Below are 23,918 nucleotides of genomic sequence, written 5' to 3' on the forward strand. Positions count from 1 at the left end.
ACTTCTATAGGTGGCGATACGCGTGGGGTACCACACCAGGAACCTCTCTCTCTCTGGTTTATTCTATCCGCATGCTAGACACACTGGTTCATCCTTGATGGTAGTGAGTATAGGTCCGGTTCTCTTCACCCTTTAACAGGGTTATTGTATTGGTTTGATTTTCTTTTGCCTGTAACAGAATCACTACCTGATTTAGGGTTGCTGCAGCTATATGTATAGTGATTGCTAAAAGAACCTAGGACTCTGACCATGGGTTACTTATCTCAAATAGGTAACTGCACCTACCATTATTGATAACCATTGATTTTGTCTTTATAGCCCTGCGGGTATATGTATTAGGTACTATATGATCACCTACCATTATTGCTAACCTATGGTCCTGTTCACATTGCCTTGCAGTTATATGCATTGGGCGTTATATCATACTGGTCTCAGTCCATCTGATCCAATGTACTGTTCGTACCCTGTGTATAACAATTGTGTACACCCTGTGATCTAGTTTGTACATTGAATGCATTTATGCTAGACTGAGGTGTCTACTCTCTCTCCTTTTTCTATAGACCATTTGGTTTCATATATAACTACATAAGTACTGTATACCGACTGGAGCATTCTTATGCTCAGCCTAAATTCCAAGAGAGTTTGTTATATAGTATATCTATACTGTCTATTTCATTGTATTGGTTCCTGGCAGGTTGGGGTTCTGATGCCTTCGGCTTTTTAAGTGTTTTTAAATTGTGTTCCTATGTGTGCTTTACTCCGAGTGTGGAGAAACGTGGTCCTACCTTTTGCAATAAAGTTTCTAATTTCTACACATTTGATGTTGTGGTGATCCCTATTTGGTATACCTCTTCTCCATAATGATTCATGACCGTGACGAGCACTTATCAATCAGCAGTGTCCTAAATGATTGTCACCCATTCCCCTTCACCCCATGTTGATTGACGGCTCATGGAAAGAATGGTATATGGTGCAGGAGACCTCAATCAACAGTGCAGGGAGGGCGATTAACTTTGGAAACGTCACTGAAGGAAAGATACCAGCGGACACTTACCGTCACATGTTGCAGGGTCGAATTGTCCCTCCAGTGAGGAAGGAGAAACTCTAGAGCCACGTATTGGAAGAAGCAATTCTAAAAGTCAAGTGGCTTTTTAAACAAGTTTTTTCATAAGACTAAAGGGGGCTTTACACGCTACGATATCGTTAATGTTTTATCGTCAGGGTCACGTCGTTAGTGACGCACATCCGGCGTCATTAACGATATCGCAGTGTGTGACACTTATGTGCAACCTAAAACGATCGCAAAAGCGGCCAAAATAGTTTGCCGTGGAGAGGTCGTCCTAAACCAAAAAATAGTTTGCCTCTCTTAGCGAGGTTGTTCGTCGTTCCTGCGGCAGCATACATCGCTGTGTGTGACACCGCAGGAGCGAGGAACATCTCCTTACCTGCCTCCACCGCCAATGCGGAAGAAAGGAGGTGGGCGGGGTGTTTACGTCCAGCTCATCTCCGCCCCTCCGCTTCTATTGGACGCCTGCCGTGTGACGTCACTGTGACGTTGAACGACCATCCCCCTTAGAAAGGAGGCGGGTTGCCAGCCAGAGCGACGTCGCAGGGCAGGTAAGCCGTGTGACGGGGAGCGTAATTTTGTGCGTGACGGGCAACGATATGCCAGTGTCGCACAAATGATGGGGGCGGGTACACAACCGATATCGGTACCGTGTAAAGCCCCCTTTAGGATTTAATGCCAGATCAGAATTTGCAGGCACGGTGTTTCGGGGTGATTGCCCCCTCGTCAGTGCAAACTATGGGTATCTGATCAACCTGTTGTACGGTAATACATGAAAACGCATTTTCCAATGCTTGATGATAAGGTAGGAATATTACTTATGAGATAATGGATTGTGCTGCAGGTTTTATGTGCAACTCTACATGGGACAGACCTGCAGATTTCTGCAAGCAAGGTCTGCAATCCGGAATAGTGAGGCTCTACAAATCCCCCAGACTTTCTCCACTTCATCTGCATGCAACCCAAAATTCCCATCCAGCCATTGCATTCATTTGTTTTATTTGTTCAGGCTGAAAGCAGATTTACACCAAGTTTGTATCACCTCCAGAAGTGGGGGAGCAGCACAAATCCTGGCAGCTACGAGCGCTTTCTCCATCAATCCACAAAGACAACAAGGTTAAGGGCGCAATAGAAGATGGGAGATGGCAAGTGTGCAGGAGACACCTTGCAGCACGGTCTGCGGCGGCTCATCAGCATGCTGGCTGTGTGTCCACAGATGGCAGCACAATCCCATCCAACATTGCTTTACAGATAATACTGTTCCTTCTGTCTCCAGGGCTGCTTTTCTGCAGTAGTAAACAAGCCGGTGCTCACTCAGCAGAGGGGAGCGCGTAAAACTCAATTTTTATGGTGCAGAATGGAAATAACAGAGCATATGGGCACTTAGTGCTGCCTCTTCAGCTCATGTACTCTGCTTACTAAACACAAATCTGCAGAAAGGGGAGAATAAGGCTGGTAGAGTAGAACATCCTGATTTAAATCGCCACACGGCCCTTATGTTAAATGAGAGGTTAACAAAAAAAAAAAAACCAACAACATAAAACACAACATTCAATGTCCTTAATTATATGGTGTAAAAATGCGTTTGTCATAAGCCGAGAAACATCTGATCATATCTAAAAGGGGATACAGTATAGATTGCAATGTTTTCCTACATGTCAAGTAGCAGAATCTGGGAAAACGTATGATTCAGTGACCGAGGATGATCCGAAAAAGGACAAAAATAACTAACTAGGAAACCCAGAATGTTACCAGAGTGGTTGGAATCTCAGCGAACTGCCTAATACTAACACACAAATAGAAATAGCCGTGGGACGTGCCTACGATGACCTGGACACCGCTGGAGAACTAATTATTCCTACAGAGAGAAATATAGGAAAGGCTAATCTGCCTCGGAGCAGTCCCCAAAGATATAGATAGCCCCCCACATATAAAGAGAATGGTGATGTAGGAAAACACAATACACAGGTAGAAAACAGATTCAGCAAAGATGAGGCCTAAACTAAATAGGAAAGGACAGAAAAGCGCACTGTTTTCAGCCGTGCAATACCCTAGAAAAAGAACCAACATGCCTGATATGGAAAAATACTGAGCCCACACTGACTCTCCCCCACTATATCAGTACTCTTGTATTACTGGGATCCAAACAACACACTAATATAGTGGAGGGACTGAAATTAGTACCAAGCATGACAAAACAAAATACATAGAATATGAGGCAAGGTACACAGACATTCCCAGCAGGGAATGATCCAACTCCACACAGGCAAAATAGAAAATAAGCCTTAGTACCTAAACAGAAAAACAACAAGGATGTGGAAACCACCAGCAGAGGTACAAAGACCAAACTTATCTACTCACTACTCACTTATATAGGCCCGGTCACAACAACCTGATTGCCAATCATCCCCAGCTGTCTGGTTTCTATTCAGCAAGCAAACTTCACTACCAGCACTGACCACAAGAGGGAAACCCAAACTGGAACCTAGTCCAAATGTATTCACAACAGGAAACCATAAAAAGGGTATAGAACTGCCTCACATCACCAAGCGCACTGCCTCACTTATTAGGTCATGACTCTTTAGGGCATCTGCACACATTGAGTATCTGGTTGCAGAAATTTCTGCATCTCTTGGCAGGAAAAACGCAGATCAAAAAACAAAGTTTTTTTGCATGTGTTTTTCAATTGAATTATAAAAAAAAAAAAAAAAAAATATGCTGAAAACACCGACACGCTGCAGATTTTCTGCACCAAACCTGCAAGGAGCAAATATTCAACATGGGTACAAACTTGCAGGATCCTCATTGACTTTACTGGCAGTTTTGTGACAAATCTGCACTCAACCAGGCGCACACCACACAATAAAAATGCACTGTGTGCACACAGTCTAAGGGGTTGGAAACTTTCTACCTGCGAACTTACCTGACGTTCTCTGGCCTAAGATTATGGAGCACCATTTCTATCAAGTCTGGTCTGAATTCTTCTAGTAAATACTCAGCAGCCAAAACTTCTTCTAGAGGGTAATACTAAAAAGGAAAAAAAAATATAAAAAAAAAAATGTATACACATTTTTAAATGAAAGACAACAAACAGTGAACTATATGACATCAATGACAAGGTTGTCCGTAGAGAGGTAAACGAGAATAACAATGCAACATTTTGGTAGTGCTGATGTAAAATGGTTTGAGAATAGTAGAAGTCCCTACATTTTTGCCCAACATCAAGTAATGCAAGTAAATTGTGATTTTGCAAAAGTCTTTTTATGTCAGATTTGAGGTGCACATAGCTTTTGGCAGCATTTTGACTCAGTGGTTAGCAGCACTAGGGTCCTACATTGCCATCTGACAACATCTGCATGGAGTTTTTACATTCTTCCAGTGTTTGTGCCTTGGGAATGTGGGAAGAAATGCAAAGGAATCACACAAAAAAAAAAAAAAAAAAAAAAAAAAAAAAGACTTCAGATGTCACAATGCCCAGAGCGCTGTCACCATTTAAGCAAAAGAAAGGTGGAGGTTATGAAAACTACTGCAAGAGAGGAGCAGAGGCACGAAATTTACCACCCCTATTTCAGCTGTGAAATATATAGCGTCCAGATAGGTTTATGCAGACAACCCAGGCTTTCCACAAGTATTGCTATAAATCGCAAATTTATTGATAACACATTAGAAAAAAAAAAAAAAAAAAAAAAAAATCAAACAAATTATACACATTTTATGTAAAAAAATATAATATAATATATATTATATATAAAAAATATAATATATATATAAAATATAATATAATATATATATATATATATATATATATATATATATATATATATATATATATATATATATATATATATATATATATATATATATATATATATATATATATATATATATATATATATATATATATATATATATATATATATATATATATATATATATATATATATATATATATATATATATATATATATATATATATATATATATATATATATATATATATATATATATATATATATATATATATATATATATATATATATATATATATATATATATATATATATATATATATATATATATTACACATACATACATATATACACACACACACATATACACACACGATAATTACATCAGGTTTTTTCCCCCCCCCCTTTTCCAGGATTACAATGAAAGGCAACACCTCTATACACAGTTGATAACACTGGATCCACTAATGACAAGAGGTGTGATCACACTTGCACAAGACCTTTGCACACGCTCATTAGCCCCTTCAATACAAAAGGGCCCAATTCATTGTGGCTAATGTACATATGCATTTTATGAAACATTAAAGTTTTAAATAAATTAAAAATAAAAAAATAAAAAAAAAACCACACAACAACAAAACACCGTAGCCACTGTGAAAATTGCAAGATTCACATATTTTACATTAAAAAAGGTCATACTATGGGAAAAAAAATGGAATTGTCAATAATGTTTTAAAAATAAAACCATATTTAAACAATCAACATTTTCTGATGACAAATTCTGTAAGTGGGGCAATATATATGGATTGGTTTGTAGGTCTACTTTTTTTGGGGGCTTTTGTTAAATACTTGGAAGACCGTAATTAATACAATTCCTGAAACCATTCAGTAATTGCAATGAAATTAAACATTTGCAAAACAACGTTCTTGTGCCTGATGGAATTAGAGATACACAGATAGCTGTGCGCTGTATGACTGTATGGGGCCTCCAGCCTTTGTCTTCTGTGAGGTCACGTGTTACCCAGGTGTAATAAGATGGTCATTGTTGAGTCTTAATATTGACGCCTCCTGGTCCAGAATTAGCTGTATGATTTAAAGTCTCAGGACTATTGAGAAGGAGGATGATGGGTTGGATATGTAGATTGTACATGGATATACAGTGCAAAGGGTTGGACAGGATTTTGACAACTTTTCTAGTTTTGGGTAATTCTACGTTCTGATTGATAATGAAGCCATATGTTCATGGACATAATGTGCAATAAAAATACCTGTACAACGTACATGTAGTAGCCCAGACACTTTAGATGTGTAGCCACGTGGACGCTCTTTATCTTTAAATCGAAAGGCAACAGCATTCAAGTCCTAAAATAAAAATGATAAAAGTAAAAAACCCATCAGGTCTTGGGAGAGAAGGCAGAGACCATGTGCCATTATGCTACACAAGCAAGTCAGAATCTCAATGATGTACAATCAATTGTACAAAAATATATTGTCCTCATGTAACTAAACAAGGTCAAGTTTCCAAAATTATGTTGCAGCAGGTACACCAACTTGCCAGAATTGAAATGTCTAAGCATTATTATTATTATAAGGGGTTGTCTGTGGCAAGCAAACTTGTCATGGGCGTCTTGGTGGGAGGCCACCTACACCTGAAACCCCCACTGATCAGCAGATATCTGCTCAAGTCGGATATACAGCAGATTAAACTATGAAAAGGATGCATGAATCATGCCGCATACAATGTTACCCTGGAAAAAAAGTTTCTTCCTTCTGCTCAGGCAATGTTCCCTGTGAGGTAAATCCTGGGATATGAAGAGGAATTATGACTAGAAGTCATAATTGCTCTCATCACTCCCTGGCAGTGCCCCCCCCCCTCCCTTCTTGTTCTCAAATGTCCAGCATCTGTGAAGGTGTCACATCCCACTTACACCTCCAACAGCCATCTCCTCTGATATGGAGATGAGATGATGTGAGGACAATGGACCCAGGATGACTCCCTGCCGTCACCCTGTAACAAGAGTTGTATCTCATTAGCAAGGCTTGGAAGTAGCCAGACAGAACGACTCCAGTAAAAAATGGTTCATATCTCGCAAGCCATATCTCCGATAAATATGGCAACCATAAAAATGGTGTTTGCGCAGGCGGACGATGCTGGCACACCTTTTTTATGGAAGGGGGAGCTTGGGAAATACCCCAGGCGTGATATCAGCCATATGGGAACTCGTAGACAGGTCATGAGTCCCCTCGTTCTGTAGCTAAATTCATAACTGTCACAATGAGAGCATTGGCGTCTGCCTACGACGCTCCCAGGCAAAGTTATGGCCAATATCCCCTTTGCTGGATAATTCTGATCCATGCAGGGGGAGTGGCAGTGCTTCCCTGTGAGGTCACTAAGGTAGGAGGGGACCTGGATCTGCCCAGGTTGATAACCCTACTTCGGCCATTTTCCAGTGTTCTTCTGCTCGGGGGCCTGGTTGGGAAAGACCTGTGAGGGAGTTCCTGGAAACCTGGTCTACAGCGCCCCCCTGTGGCCAGACGCAACAAGGTAACTGCTGGAACTGTGTATGCCTGTTTGTAACCCATGCTTTGATTGTAACTGTACTCTGACATATGTATATTCTGTAGATTCCCTATTGTATATATTGTAGTTTCTAGTGTGCTTTAGGCTGATTAAATTATATAATTAATCTTGGGCTGTTCTGTTATCTCGATCTAGAATCCCACGTCTGTGTGTTCGGCTAATAGTTACCGTAAATCGGTTGGTGGCAGCGAATTGTGCCAAGGATTATTGTGGGGAGGCCAGTGAGATTCGGGGAGATTTTATATATTCCGCCCGCGGAGGTCGGGGGAATATATACCCTACTCTCACCGGGGACCCTTCAATAATCGGCATAAGTAGTATAGCGGCCTCCTTGCTTATGGTCGGGCAATTCCATAATTGGCCTGACTATAAGAGGGGCGCTAGAGAGCGCGTCACGTGCTCTGTCTGTCGGTCGGGAGGTATAAAGGAGGGGTGACCCCCACTTGTTACCCCCCGATTGTGACGTACTGGTAGCCAGCGCGGGGGATTTCTGAGTGACCCCCCCGGTGGTTTGTGACATATTGGTGGCAAGCGGTGGGATCGAGATAATAGTGTGTGTGAGTGTGAGACCCATACTCCCAGACACTAAAGACTGCCTGCAGCAGCTGTGGCTGCTGGGGTCTTCAGACTAGCTCAACACTAGAGTGTCAGAGTGCAGATACTGTAAGGTGTGTGGAGGCATCAGGTGTCAGTTCTGTGTCAGTGACCAAAAGTCTGCAAGAATGGCTGATGGCACCAGGAGCAGAGCTATGCAACTGGCCAATGCTAAAGCAGGAGCCGAAGAGAGGGAGGACGGTGCTGTGGGCAGTAATGAGGAGGTTGCCCACGAGTCCTCCAGGAGCTCGACGCCAGAAAACAGCTCCGCAGAGGACATTGCACAACCGGGCACTGCTGGACAAGAGGAGGAGCTCACCCAAGGTTCCTCAACGAGCCAGATGCCAGCCCTCCGCTCTGAAAGGGACAGTGAATCGCCTAGCTCTGCAGCGTGCCGCAGATCACCACGTGCCATTCCACCGAGCCTGGGAGGCTCGGATAGCCTTCTTCAAATGGCTATGGCCCTTCTCCAGGCTGGAGACCAGGAGGGCTACAAGGGACTCCTGGCAGAGCACAGGGCAGAGCGGCAGGCAGCGCGTGATGCTGAGGCTGCGGAGCGGCAAGCAGTGCGTGAGGCTGCGGAGCGGCAAGCAGCGCGTGAAGAGCGAGAGCGAGAGCGACAGGCAGAGCGTGACTACCAGCTGCAGCTAGCTCAGCTCCGGCCCTCATCAGCCACACGTGACCTTCAAGACACCAAACTTCCAAAGGTCCGTGTTGAGGACTTCCCAGTGCTGGAGAAGGATGGAGACTTGGACTCTTTCTTGACTGCTTTTGAACGGACTTGCTTGCAGCACCATCTGGACAAGGACCAGTGGGCCAAATACCTGACCCCCCGTTTAAGGGGTAAGGCCCTGGATGTCCTTGGGGACTTGCCTGCTGAGGCAGATCAGGGCTACGACACCATCAAGCGGGCCCTGATCCAACAGTACAACCTCACTCCAGAGTCCTACCGCAAGAAGTTCCGGAGCCTACAGAAGGGACCAAAGGACTCCTGGGCTGACCACAGGCGGGCACTTGCCCGAGCTGCCGACCACTGGACCCAAGGCCTGCAGCTTTCCACCGGACCGGAGATCCTGGACTTGTTCATCACGGAGCAACTCTTGTGGAACTGCCCTGAGGATCTCCGCCAGTTCATCCGAGACCAGAAGCCAAAGGGGTCCACGGCTACAGCTGCCCTTGCCGATGACTACACCAACAACCGGGCCCCTGAGGCCAGGAGAGCGGCCACCAGCAGCACCTGGAGAGGGGGTAAGATGAATTCTGCGACTGCCCCACCTGCCCCTAGACTGCAGGGGGTGTCCCCCTCAACTCCCCTCTCCAGGCCCGTGGCGGAACCAAGACGGTGCCACCAGTGCAACCTACCTGGACACTTCAAGGCCATGTGCCCTCAGCGTCCCAAGGCCCCGGCTCCGTCCCCGTCCCAAGGGCCGCCCAAGGTGTATTGTGTGGGTGGGGGTGGTGGTAGGTCCCTGGACAGCTTCCAACCTGTCACCGTCGGCCAGTCTGTGACCATAGGACTGCGAGACAGCGCCTCGGAGGTGACTCTGGTGCGGCCTGAGATGGTGTCCCCCCAAGACTTGATCCCTGGAAAAACCCTCGCTGTCTCCGGGATTGGAGGCATTGACCCGGCGCTGCCTGTTGCTGACATTTATGTGGACTGGGGCGCAGGGCGAGGGGTGAGGGAGGTGGGGGTAACTGATCGGATCCCTGCAAACGTGCTACTTGGGACAGATTTGGGGCAAATAACCTCCCAGTTTGGCCCCGCCCCAAAGGCTGAACCTTCAGCCAGTGCTGACGTGCCTCCGGACAATGTTAATGTGTTATCTATGAATGATGTAAGGGAGGAGGGAGTGAACTCTGATATTTCTGCTTGCATAGACACCATAGACACACACTCAGCTGCAGCTGTGACAGGGGAGGGGGTCAGAGAAAGGTGTGACCATGCCTCTACAAGTAACCAGCCTGTGAGCTGGGATCTGTTGCCCTCTGCAGGGATAAGCAGAGAGCAGGGTGCTGCAGGGGGAGGACCAGTGTGTGGGGTGGGGGCTACCACAGCAAATGTGGGGTCCCCAGAGATTTCACAGCGGGGTTCTGTTGCTGCAGAGGGGGAACAGGCAGGTGAGATTGGGGCCGGTCCAGGAGCGGAAGTGCTCCCAGGTAAGATCTCGGTGCAGGGTTCCCCCACAACCGGGGTGTCAGGAAGCCAGGTAGGTCTGCCTGAACCGGCGACTTGGTCAGGAACGGAGGAGGAGCAGGCACGACCCACGGTCGCAGCGGCTGTGGCCGCTGTCACCCGCAGTGGGAGTGCTGGAAGCCAAGGGGCCTCCCGGAGGTCCGATAGCTCTTCCCCTTCTGACCAAGTGGCAGCCGAGTCAGGTGGAGGCCAGGACACAGGTCCCGGGGTACTGACCGAAGATGTGACAGTCTCGTCGATTCTGGCCACATCTAGTCAGGGGTTTCAGGCAGCGTTAGAAGCTGACGACAGCCTGAAAGCTCTCAAGGAGCAGGCGGCACAGCCTCCCTCGGACTCGGACCCGGAGCGAGTGGTCTGGGACCAAGGACGGCTGTACCGGGCCACGGTCCAGCAGGGTTCACCGGAGGCGTGGCCCAGGGACCGACAGTTGGTGGTACCCTATCCGTTCCGGACGGAGTTGTTGCGGATCGCACATGAGATTCCGATGGCCGGACACCTAGGGATCGCTAAGACCAAGGCCAGGTTAAACCAGCATTTCTACTGGCCAAAAATGGGGGCCGATGTGGCTGCCTACTGCCGTTCGTGTGAAACCTGTCAGAGAGTGGGGAAGGCGGGGCCACACCCCAAAGCCCCACTAGTATCTCTGCCAATCATCGATGAGCCTTTCAGGAGGGTGGCTGTGGATCTGGTCGGCCCGCTGGCCATCCCCAGCAGCTCCGGGAAACGCTTCATACTGACGGTAGTTGACTATGCCACCCGGTACCCAGAAGCAGTGGCCTTGTCGTCCATTCGGGCTGACAAGGTGGCCACCGCATTGCTGGAGATTTTCTCCCGAGTGGGTTTTCCCCAGGAAATGCTCACCGACCGGGGGACCCAATTCATGTCCCAGCTGATGGAGACCCTCTGTAAGCAAGTCCAGGTGCGACATCTGGTGGCCAGCCCGTACCATCCACAGACTAATGGCCTGTGCGAGCGGTTCAATGGCACCTTAAAGCAGATGCTTAAGATGTTGGTCGACTCCCATGGGCGTGACTGGGAGCGGTATCTCCCACACCTGTTATTTGCTTACCGGGAGGTTCCACAGGCCTCAACAGGATTCTCACCGTTTGAGCTCCTGTACGGGCGACGTGTGCGGGGCCCCCTGGCTCTGGTGAAAGAGGCTTGGGAAGGGGATTTGGCCACCCCTGGAGTGTCGGTCATCGAGTATGTCATGCGCTTCCGGGACAAAATGCAGGCCTTGACGCAACTGGTACACGACAATATGGCTCAAGCCCAGGCCGATCAGAAGCGTTGGTACGACCAGAACGCTTGTGAGAGGACCTACCAAGTGGGTCAAAAGGTGTGGGTACTGGTCCCCGTACCACAGGACAAGCTTCAGGCAGCCTGGGAAGGCCCATACCTCGTGTACCAGCAGCTCAACCCTGTAACGTACCTGGTCACCCTGGACCCCGCCCGTGGAAGGCGAAAGCCCTTCCATGTGAACATGATGAAGGCACATCATGAGCGGGAGGCATGTGCGCTCCCCGTGTGCAACCTGCCCGAGGAGGGAGAAGCGGAAACCCTCTTGGATATGCTAGCCCAGGTTAGGGCAGGCGGATCCATTGAGGATGTGGAGGTTGGCCACCAGCTCTTGGAGGACCAACGGTCCCAGCTGTGGGCCACCCTCCTCCCCTTCCGGGGGTTGTTTACCAACCAGCCCGGAAGGACTGACTTGGCTGTCCATCACGTGGACACTGGGGATCATCCCCCGATCCGGCGTTCAGCATATCGGGTCTCCCTGGAGGTGCAGCAACACATGCGCCAGGAGATTGACGAGATGCTGGAGCTGGGGGTGATCCAGGCATCCAACAGCGCTTGGGCCTCGCCTGTAGTCCTCGTCCCTAAGAAGGACCGAACCACTCGGTTCTGCGTGGACTACAGGGGGCTCAATGCTGTCACGGTCGCCGATGCGTACCCAATGCCACGCATCGATGACCTGCTCGATCAGTTGGCCGGGGCTCAGTACCTGACCATCATGGACCTGAGCCGGGGATATTGGCAGATCCCCCTGACTCGCAAGGCCAGGGAACGCTCTGCCTTTATTACCCCATTTGGACTGTACGAGTCCACGGTGATGCCATTCGGGATGAGGAATGCCCCTGCCACTTTCCAGCGGATGGTCAACACCCTGCTCAAGGGACTTGAAGGGTACGCGGCCGCGTACCTGGATGACATTGCCGTCTTCAGTCCCACCTGGGAGGACCACCTAGAGCATCTAGCACAGGTGCTCAGGCGGATCCACCGGGCAGGTTTGACCATCAAGCCGGGAAAGTGTCAGCTGGCCATGAGCGAGGTCCAGTACCTCGGTCACCGGGTAGGTGGGGGAACGCTGAAGCCCGAGCCTGAGAAAGTGGAGGCCATCGCATCCTGGCCCACCCCCAGGACCAAGAAGCAGGTGATGTCCTTCTTGGGGACCGCTGGGTACTATAGGAGGTTTGTTCCATGCTATAGTAGCCTGGCAAAGCCCTTGACGGACCTCACCAAGAAGAAGCTGCCCTCTGCAGTCGATTGGACAGTGGACTGCGAGACAGCCTTCCGGGCCCTAAAGGACGCCCTGTCCAGCCCGCCCGTGCTACAGGCAGCCGACTTCACGCGGCCGTTTGTAGTACAGACCGACGCCAGTGACTTCGGCCTCGGTGCGGTGCTCAGCCAGGTGGACTCTGCGAGCCAAGAGCACCCAGTCTTGTACCTGAGCAGGAAGCTGTTACCAAGGGAAGTGGCCTATTCTACAATGGAGAAGGAGTGCCTGGCCATAGTGTGGGCCCTGCAGCGTCTGCAACCCTATCTATACGGGCGCCACTTCATCGTGGAGACGGACCACAATCCCCTCAGCTGGTTGCACACCGTCTCTGGGACGAATGGGCGATTGTTGCGATGGAGCCTTGCGCTCCAGCAATACAACTTCACCATTCGCCACAAAAGGGGCCGTGACCACGGTAACGCAGACGGGCTGTCCCGACAAGGAGAGGTCGCGGACGGGCGCACGGGGGAACACCGGAGTGTGCTGCCCCCTAGCGCCCTCAAAAGGGGGGAGGTGTGAGGTAAATCCTGGGATATGAAGAGGAATTATGACTAGAAGTCATAATTGCTCTCATCACTCCCTGGCAGTGCCCCCCCCCCCTCCCTTCTTGTTCTCAAATGTCCAGCATCTGTGAAGGTGTCACATCCCACTTACACCTCCAACAGCCATCTCCTCTGATATGGAGATGAGATGATGTGAGGACAATGGACCCAGGATGACTCCCTGCCGTCACCCTGTAACAAGAGTTGTATCTCATTAGCAAGGCTTGGAAGTAGCCAGACAGAACGACTCCAGTAAAAAATGGTTCATATCTCGCAAGCCATATCTCCGATAAATATGGCAACCATAAAAATGGTGTTTGCGCAGGCGGACGATGCTGGCACACCTTTTTTATGGAAGGGGGAGCTTGGGAAATACCCCAGGCGTGATATCAGCCATATGGGAACTCGTAGACAGGTCATGAGTCCCCTCGTTCTGTAGCTAAATTCATAACTGTCACAATGAGAGCATTGGCGTCTGCCTACGACGCTCCCAGGCAAAGTTATGGCCAATATCCCCTTTGCTGGATAATTCTGATCCATGCAGGGGGAGTGGCAGTGCTTCCCTGTGAGGTCACTAAGGTAGGAGGGGACCTGGATCTGCCCAGGTTGATAACCCTACTTCGGCCATTTTCCAGTGTTCTTCTGCTCGGGGGCCTGGTTGGGAAAGACCTGTGAGGGAGTTCCTGGAAACCTGGTCTACAGCGCCCCCCTGTGGCCAGACGCAACAAGGTAACTGCTGGAACTGTGTATGCCTGTTTGTAACCCATGCTTTGATTGTAACTGTACTCTGACATATGTATATTCTGTAGATTCCCTATTGTATATATTGTAGTTTCTAGTGTGCTTTAGGCTGATTAAATTATATAATTAATCTTGGGCTGTTCTGTTATCTCGATCTAGAATCCCACGTCTGTGTGTTCGGCTAATAGTTACCGTAAATCGGTTGGTGGCAGCGAATTGTGCCAAGGATTATTGTGGGGAGGCCAGTGAGATTCGGGGAGATTTTATATATTCCGCCCGCGGAGGTCGGGGGAATATATACCTTACTCTCACCGGGGACCCTTCAATAATCGGCATAAGTAGTATAGCGGCCTCCTTGCTTATGGTCGGGCAATTCCATAATTGGCCTGACTATAAGAGGGGCGCTAGAGAGCGCGTCACGTGCTCTGTCTGTCGGTCGGGAGGTATAAAGGAGGGGTGACCCCCACTTGTTACCCCCCGATTGTGACGTACTGGTAGCCAGCGCGGGGGATTTCTGAGTGACCCCCCCGGTGGTTTGTGACATTCCCCAACTCTGAGGACTGTTTTTTCCAGCAGGACAATCTGCCATGTCACACAGCTAGGTCAATCAATGTGTGGATGAAGGACTACTACAGCAAAACCCTGTCATGGCCAGCCCAATCTCCAGACCTGACCCCCATTGAAAACCTCTGGAATGTAATCAAGAGGAAGATGGATAGTCACAAGCCATCAAACAAAGAAGAAATGCTTATATTTTGGCACCACTAGTGGCATATCACCACCTAAAAGCAGTGTGATGCTACAGGTACTGCGGTGGAGGCTGTGCTGTGTGGAGCAGGGCGGTGCAGGGAGTGTGTCAGATGCTCTGTCATTCAAAATGGAGAGGAGAAGGGGTTCATGCCGCGCATCAGCCAAATGACACTGTATAGATGATGAATAAATATCTTTCCTTTATTTCATCGGTCTACGCATTACGAGGTATAAACCTCTTCCTTAGGATCAGGCTTTTGTTCATGTACTGGTCCTGAGGAAGAGGTTTATACCTCGAAACACGTAGACCGATGAATTAAAGGAAAGATATTTATTCATCAACATCTATACAATGTCATTTGGCTGATGCGCGGCATTAACCCCTTCTCTCCATTTTGAATGATCATCCACGTGGGGCTGCAGCAGACGCCATTATCTTATGCTTATCAGTGGTTGTGACGTTCACAACCTAAATAGGGGAGTGTATATTCCCTATATACTTTGCTCGTCCATCTGGTGTTACAATATCAGCACTTCTTAGCTGTAGATTTACAGATGCTCTGTCGGCGGTGCTGGCTTTAAAGAAATAGCGCCTGTAGTCGGCGCGTGTGCAGATTGAGCTCTCTGCTCAATGACAAGCAGAGAGCTCATCTGTGCACGCGCCACCTCGGGGGGCCATTTTTTGGTTGGGAGATCAATGGGACAGAGGTGGGGCGTGCACAGATATGATCTTGATCAGAGAGCTCCATCTGCGCACACGCCGACTCCGGTCACCATTATTTGAAGCCCGCACCACCAACAGAGCGTCTCACCCGCCGCACCGTCCTGCTCCACACAGCCCCCACTGCAGCCAGCACAGCCCCCACCCACCGCAGCCCCCATTCTCCACCTCATGGTAAGCTACATTTACACTATAAGATGCACCCCTCATTTTCCTCCCAAATTTTTGGGGAGGAAAAAAATGTGTGTCTTATAATCTGAAAAATACAGTATGTGTAATAGAATGGGAGAGAAAAAGGGAGTGGGGGACGAGAGATGTCAGCATGGAGGCCTGGTGACACTGCAAGCACTTTTCTCCAATATGCACTAGTCGCAGCCCTGGTCTTCGTACCTTCAGTCCATTAAAATAGAATGAATTCAGCAGAAAAACAAAAACACCTAATTTTTGCTAAAATATGTAAATACTGGTGTTTGACAAGCAAATGACAACTATTAAGGTAAAAGTAGACAATGGTCATTAGAGGACACTCACCTTACATTCCTGGAAAACCCATTCTTGAGGGCCTTCTGTGCGGAGTTTTTGGATGTACTGAAACATGTGGAATATAATATCATCCACATGCACTAGATAAAGAACAAAAAATACATTATAGTAAGTACTCAAGGTATACATAGCCGTATATTATAGGAAAACAAACTGCTTTCATCAAGGATCAAATCTAGACAAAATGCAATAGATATTGAACATGTCCCAAGTGCAGGGTCACGCTCTACACAGCGTTGGTATCAATTCTATCTGCGCTTATTGCTGCTGTTTAGAAAAGACAAATAGATGGAAACCTAAGACTGATACAAGTTAGAGGGAGCAGTTATAGGGGATAGGCACAGATTTTATTTTTTTTTGTTGCAAAAAAGGTCTATGGTTAGTTTACGAATTATGTAAAGCTCCATATACGTGCTGCAGAAGCCAGCTACGGATTAAGACCAATTTCGAGTCAAACATGGATTTTTGAAACGTTCTAGAAAATAATTAAAAAGAAGGGAATTTTGTTTACTTACCGTAAATTCCTTTTCTTCTAGCTCCTATTGGGAGACCCAGACAATTGGGTGTATAGCTTCTGCCTCCGGAGGACACACAAAGTATTACACTTTAAAAAGTGTAACCCCTCCCCTCTGCCTATACACCCTCCCGTGGATCATGGGCTCCTCAGTTTTGGTGCAAAAGCAGGAAGGAGAAGACTTATGAATTGGTATAGGGTAAATTCAATCCGAAGGATGTTCGGAGAACTGAACCATGAACCAAAAGAACAATTCAACATGAACAACATGTGTACACAAAAGAACAACCAGCCCGAAGGGAACAGGGGCTGGTGCTGGGTCTCCAATAGGAGCTAGAAGAAAAGGAATTTACGGTAAGTAAACAAAATTCCCCCCTTCTTTGTCGCTCCATTGGGAGAGCCAGACAATTGGGACGTCCAAGAGCAGTCCCTGGGTGGGTAAAAGAATACCTCAATAAGAGCCGAAACGGCCCTCCTCTTACAGGTGGGCAACCGCCGTCTGAAGGACTCGCCTACCTAGACTGGCGTCTGCCGAAGTATAGGTATGCACTTGATAGTGTTTCGTGAAAGTGTGCAGACTAGACCACGTCGCTGCCTGACACACCTGCTGAGCCGTAGCCCGGTGCCGCAATGCCCAGGACGCACCCACGGCTCTGGTAGAATGGGCTTTCAGCCCTGAAGGAAGCGGAAGCCCAGAAGAACGGTAGGCTTCGAGAATCGGTTCCTTGATCCACCGAGCCAAGGTTGACTTGGAAGCCTGCGAAACCTTACGCTGGCCAGCGACAAGAACAAAGAGCGCATCTGAACGACGCAGGGGCGCCGTGCAAGACATGTAGAGCCGGAGTGCTCTCACCAGATCCAAAGAGTGCAAATCCTTTTCACATTGGTGAATTGGATTAGGGCAAAATGAAGGTAAGGAGATATCCTGATTGAGATGAAAAGGAGATACCACCTTAGGGAGAAATTCCGGAACCGGACGCAGAACCACCTTATCCTGGTGAAACACCAGGAAGTGGGCTTTGCATGATTGCGCTGCAAGCTCAGACACTCTCCGGAGTGATGTAATTGCCACTAGAAAGGCCACCTTTTGCGAAAGACGTGATAAAGAGACATCCCGCAGCGGCTCGAAAGGTGGTTTCTGAAGAGCCGTTAGCACCCTGTTAAGATCCCAGGGCTCCAGCGGACGCTTGTAAGGTGGGACTATGTGGCAAACTCCCTGCAGGAACGTGCGGACCTGCGGAAGCCTGGCTAGACGCTTTTGAAAAAAATACGGAGAGCGCCGATACTTGGCCCTTGAGAGAGCCGAGTGACAAACCCTTGTCCATTCCGGATTGGAGGAATGAAAGAAAAGTGGGTAAGGCAAACGGCCATGGAGAGAAACCGTTATCAGAGCACCAGGATAAGAAGATTTGCCAAGACCTGTAATAGATCTTGGCGGACGTTGGCTTCCTGGCCTGTCTCATGGTGGCAATGACATCCTGAGATAACCCTGAAGACGCTAGGAGCCAGGATTCAATGGCCACACAGTCAGGTTGAGGGCCACAGAATTCAGATGGAAAAATGGCCCTTGTGACAGCAAGTCTGGGCGGTCTGGAAGCGCCCACGGCTGACCCACCGTGAGATGCCACAGATCCGGGTACCACGCCCGCCTCGGCCAGTCTGGAGCGACGAGAATGGCGCGACGGCAGTCGGACCTGATCTTGCGCAACACTCTGGGCAGCATCGCCAGAGGAGGAAATACATAAGGCAGTCGGAACTGCGACCAGTCCTGAACTAACGCGTCCGCCGCCAGAGCTCTGTGATCCTGAGACCGTGCCATGAATGCCGGGACTTTGTTGTTGTGCCGTGATGCCATGAGATCGACGTCCGGCGTTCCCCAGCGGCGACAGATCTCTCGGAACACTTCTGGGTGCATTGACCATTCCCCCGCATCCATGCCCTGACGACTGAGAAAATCTGCTTCCCAGTTTTCTACGCCCGGGATGTGAACTGCGGAGATGGTGGAGGCTGTGGCTTCCACCCACTGCAGAATCCGCCGGACTTCCTGGAAGGCTTGACAACTGCGAGTGCCGCCTTGGTGGTTGATGTATGCGACGGCAGTGGCGTTGTCCGACTGGATACGGATCTGCCTGCCCTCCAGCCACCGCTGAAAAGCCAAGAGGGCTAGATACACTGCCCTTATTTCCAGAACATTGATCTGAAGGGAAGACTCTCTCGGAGTCCATGTTCCCTGAGCCCTGTGGTGGAGAAAAACCGCTCCCCACCCTGACAGGCTCGCGTCCGTGGTGACCACAGCCCAGGTTGGGGGTAGGAAGGATTTTCCCTGCGATAGAGAATTGGGAAGGAGCCACCACTGAAGTGACGTCTTGGTTGCAAGGGAAAGAGAGACGTTCCTCTCGAGGGAAGCCAACCTCCTGTCCCATTTGCGGAGAATGTCCCATTGGAGCTGCCGGAGATGGAATTGCGCGAACGGCACTGCCTCCATCGCTGCCACCATCTTCCCCAGGAAGTGCATGAGGCGCCTTAAGGGGTGTGACTGACTCCGAAGAAGAAGTGATTGCACCCCTGCCTGCAGAGAAAGCTGCTTGTCTCGCGGTAGCTTGACTACCGCTGACTGTGTATGAAACTCCATCCCGAGGTAAGTCAGTGATTGGGTCGGTGTCAACTTGGATTTTGGGAAGTTGATGATCCACCCGAACTGCTGGAGAGTCGTCAGAGCGACTGTAAGGCTGTGTTGACACGCCACCCGAGAAGGGGCCCTGACTAGGAGATCGTCTAGGAAGGGAATCACCGAGTGGCCCTGTAGGACCGCCACGACGGATGCCATGACTTTGGTGAACACCCGTGGGGCTGTCGCCAGGCCGAAAGGCAATGCCACGAACTGAAGGTGTTCGTCCCTGATGGCGAAACGCAAGAAGCGTTGATGTTCGGGTGCGATCGGCACGTGGAGATAAGCATCTTTGATGTCGATCGATGCTAGGAAGTCTCCTTGTGACATCGAGGCGATGACCGAGCGGATAGATTCCATCCGAAACTGTCTGGTTCTCACATGTCTGTTGAGCAGTTTGAGGTCGCGACCACGTTCCTGAAGGGGAAAGGGGGTCACAACTCCTTCTGTTGTCAGAGCGTCCACCGCCTGAAAAAGTGCGTCGGCCTGAGCGGGGGGGGCGGAGAGGTTCTGAAGAAACGAGCCGCAGGACGGGAGCTGAACTCTATCCTGTAACCGTGAGACAGAATGTCTCTCACCCATCGGTGTTGAACATGTGGCCACCTGGCGTCGCCAAATCGGGAGAGCCTGCCACCGACCGAGGATGCGGTTAGGGGATGCCGAGAGTCATGAGGAGGCCGCCTTGGAGGCAGTGCCTCCTGCGGCCTTTTGGGGGCGTGACTTGGACCGCCACGCATAGGAGTTCCTCTGGCCTTTCTCCTGCCTGCTGGATGAAGAGGATTGGGGCTTGGCGGAGGGACGAAAGGACCGAAACCTCGCTTGTATTTTCCGTTGTTGAGGTCTCTTAGGTCTGGACTGGGGTAAGGATGAGTCCTTTCCCTTGGATTCCTTAATAATCTCATCCAGTCGTTCGCCAAACAAGCGTTCGCCAGCAAATGGCAAACCTGTTAAGAACCTCTTGGAGGCCGAGTCTGCCTTCCATTCGCGCAGCCACATGGCCCTGCGGACTGCCACAGAGTTAGCGGATGCCACAGCTGTACGGCTAGCCGAGTCTAGGACTGCGTTCATGGCGTAGGAAGAAAAAGCTGACGCTTGAGAAGTCAAAGACGCAACTTGCGGAGCAGAATTACGTGTGACAGCATTAATCTCAGTCAGACAAGCCGAGATAGCTTGGAGTGCCCACACGGCTGCAAAGGCCGGGGCAAAGGACGCGCCCGTGGCCTCATAGATGGACTTCACCAGGAGCTCTATCTGCCTGTCGGTGGCATCCTTTAGCGATGAGCCATCTGCCACCGATACCACAGATCTAGCCGCCAATCTAGAGACTGGAGGATCCACCTTGGGACATTGAGCCCACCCCTTAACGACTTCAGCGGGAAAGGGGTAACGAGTGTCAGAGAGGCGCTTAGTAAAGCGCTTGTCCGGAACCGCTCTGGGCTTCTGGACAGCGTCTCTGAAGTTAGAGTGATCGAAGAACGCACTACGTGTACGTTTGGGGAACCGAAACTGGTGTTTCTCCTGCTGAGACGCCGACTCCTCCACAGTAGGAGGCGGGGGAGAGAGATCCAACACCTGGTTGATGGACGAGATAAGATCATTCACTAATGCGTCCCCCTCAGGTGTATCAAGGTTAAGGGCGACGTCAGGGTCAGAACCCTGAGCTGCGACGTCCGCCTCGTCCTCCAGAGAGTCCTCAAGCTGGGAACCCGAGCAGCGTGAAGAAGTCGGGGAAGATTCCCAGCGAGCCCGCTTAGCCCGACTAGGACTGTGGTCCTGGCAGGAGTCCTGCGCGTGGGACCTAGGGCCCAACCTGGGAGCGCGCTGCGGCTCGGGCCGAGAGGGGCCTGGAGGTGACGATCCAACAGGGGCCGGGGCCTGTGTAAGGACCGGTCTGGACTGCAAAGCTTCTAGCAGCTTGGCAGACCATTTGTCCATAGACTGAGCCATGGATTGTGAAAGTGACTCAGAGTTTCTCAGAAAAAGAGGCGAACAGGGGGAGCAGGGGGGGTCTACATGAGCCGAGGGGCCCACTAGTGACCGAGGCTCCGGCTGAGCAAGTGAAACAGGGGTCGAGCATTGCTCACAGTGAGGGTAGGTGGAACCCGCAGGTAACATAGCCCCACAAGAGGTACAGGCCGCAAAAACCCCCTGTGCCTTAACAGCTTTGCTCCTTGTGGACGACATGCTGTTGTCTCCTAGGAGAATGATCACTGAGGGTATATGGGCAAAAACAGGGTATACAGCCCGACCGAACAGAAATATATAAATACGTATCTATTCCGGCACCCTAGGGGGGACCAGCACCGGGTGACCGGTGTGGCTTACCGACCGCTAACAAGCGGAGTGTGTGCCTCCAGATTCCCAGCTTTAGGTCCCCTGGAGCTGTGAGAGCTGTTCCTGAGAATCCTCCACCGGCAGAATGCCCAAAAAATGGCTGCCGGAGATCTCAGGGGAGGAGTGGAGCCGTGGGCGGCGCCAGGAAAGTGCGGGAATCTGGGGTCCCCACAGTGATCAGTGAGGGGGGAGGAAACATGCAGGATGCTCCAGCCCTCACATCCGACGTCAGGTCGGCAGTCCCGCCCTTACCCCTGACAGGCAGGCCCGGGGGCGGGATTTTTGTGACTAGGCCGCGATGAAGCCGGGGACTAAATTTGAGACCGCGCCCGACAAGCAGGCACGGTCGGCGCGGAAGTCCGCCGGTCTCCAAAATCCAGCAGCTGCCGCAGCGTCCGGGAAGAAGGTGTGCTCCTGCACATTCACCAATGGGGACACAGAGTACCTTAGAGTTGCAGGGCCCGGTCCCTGAGGATGAATATACTCCGGTCCGGCAGATTCCCACAGGGGCTGCGGAGGGAGCACGGTCCCAGCAACTGGATGACAGTTCAGGATCCCACTTCTCCCAGAGCCGCTAAGGGATGGTGAAGGAGACGGCATGAGGCTCCGGCCTTTGTACCCGCAATGGGTACCTCAACCTTAACAACACAGCCGACATAGTGGGGTGAGAAGGGAACATGCAGGGGGCCCCGTGGGGGCCCTCTTTTCTTCCAACCGACATAACTAGTATGAGAATGCATGAGTGGATGTGTGCCTCCTTCCACACAAAGCATAAAACTGAGGAGCCCATGATCCACGGGAGGGTGTATAGGCAGAGGGGAGGGGTTACACTTTTTAAAGTGTAATACTTTGTGTGGCCTCCGGAGGCAGAAGCTATACACCCAATTGTCTGGGTCTCCCAATGGAGCGACAAAGAAAGAGAATTTTGTTTACTTACCGTAAATTTTTTCTTATAGTTCCGTATTGGGAGACCCAGACATTGGGTGTATAGCTTCTGCCTCCGGAGGACACACAAAGTACTACACTAAAAAGTGTAGCTCCTCCCTCTGAGCCTATACACCCCCTGGAGAACCAGATCTAGCCAGTTTAGTGCACAAGCTGAAGGAGAATAGCCACCCACAAGTAAAAACAGAACAAGAACCGGAACAACCGAAGTCTCTGTCTACGACAACAGCAGGTGATAACACGCGGAACAAGAAAACTGCCAAAAGGCAACAGGGAGGGAGCTGGGTCTCCCAATACGGAACTATAAGAAAAAGAATTTACGGTAAGTAAACAAAATTCTCTTTTTCTTTATCGTTCCTATGGGAGACCCAGACATTGGGACGTCTCAAAGCAGTCCATGGGTGGGAATAAACAGAAAAACTGAGAAGTAGGCGGAGCCTAACTTCACAAGTGGGCGACAGCCGCCTGAAGGATGCGTCTGCCCAAACTCGCATCTGCCGAAGCATGAGCATTCACTTGGTAGTGCTTTGAAAAGGTATGCAGGCTAGTCCAAGTGGCAGCCTGACAGACTTGCTGAGCCGTAGTCTGGTGCCTGAAAGCCCAAGAGGCACCAACAGCTCTGGTCGAGTGTGCCTTGATCCCCGGCGGGGGAGGCACCTGAGAACACAGGTAGGCATCCAAAATGGTCGACCTAATCCAACGGGCTAGGGTCGGCTTAGAAGCAGAGAGACCCTTACGCCGACCTGTGGTTAGCACAAAAAGAGGTGCACCGCCTAAGAGCAGCGGTGCGAGACACAGATCCGGAGCGCCCGCACCAGATCCAGAGTATGCAACGCTTTTTCAAAGCGATGAACAGGAGCCGGACAAAAGGAAGGTAGGGTAATGTCCTGGCTAAGGTGGAAAGGAGAAACCACCTTAGGGAGAAAGTCCGGAGTCGGACGAAGAACCACCTTGCCTTGATGAAAAAACAAAAAAAAGGTGACTCCGAAGAGAGCGCAGCTAAATCAGAGACTCTCCTGAGGGAAGTTATGGCCACTAGAAAGACCACTTTCTGTGAAAGACGAAACAAAGAAACCTCCCTAAGAGGTTCAAAGGGGGGTTTCTGCAAAGCCGTGAGAACCAAATTGAGGTCCCAGGGATCCAAGGGCCGCCGGTAAGGCGGAATGATGTGAGACGCACCTTGCATGAAGGTGCGGACCTGAGCCAGCCGGGCGATACGCCGCTGGAACAGCACTGACAGAGCAGAGACTTGTCCCTTGAGAGAGTTGAGGGACAATCCCAGCTGCAGACCGGACTGCAGAAAAGACAGAAGGGTCGGCAAGGAAAAAGGCCAAGGAGAAAGGCCGGAAGAGCGACACCAGGACAGGAAAATCTTCCAAGTCCTGTGATAGATCTTGGCAGATCAAGACTTCCGAG

General features: G+C 50.1%; 1 protein-coding gene across 5 annotated transcripts in view; it reads right to left on the reverse strand.

The window, feature by feature from the left end:
* Nucleotides 1–23,918, reverse strand: part of IDE (insulin degrading enzyme) — a 206,533-nt gene that overhangs the window by 82,138 nt on the left and 100,477 nt on the right. For all 5 annotated transcript variants that reach the window (XM_075348567.1, XM_075348566.1, XM_075348564.1 and 2 more), the window contains exons 9-11: nt 16,030–16,121; nt 6,097–6,177; nt 3,990–4,093 (exon numbers count right to left, since the gene is read on the reverse strand). In XM_075348567.1, coding sequence (XP_075204682.1) covers nt 3,990–4,093; nt 6,097–6,177; nt 16,030–16,121 — 277 coding nt within the window. The remainder of the gene's footprint in view (nt 1–3,989; nt 4,094–6,096; nt 6,178–16,029; nt 16,122–23,918) is intronic.

The sequence above is a fragment of the Anomaloglossus baeobatrachus genome, chromosome 5 (assembly GCF_048569485.1).
Source record: "Anomaloglossus baeobatrachus isolate aAnoBae1 chromosome 5, aAnoBae1.hap1, whole genome shotgun sequence".
Lineage (NCBI taxonomy): Eukaryota > Metazoa > Chordata > Amphibia > Anura > Aromobatidae > Anomaloglossus > Anomaloglossus baeobatrachus.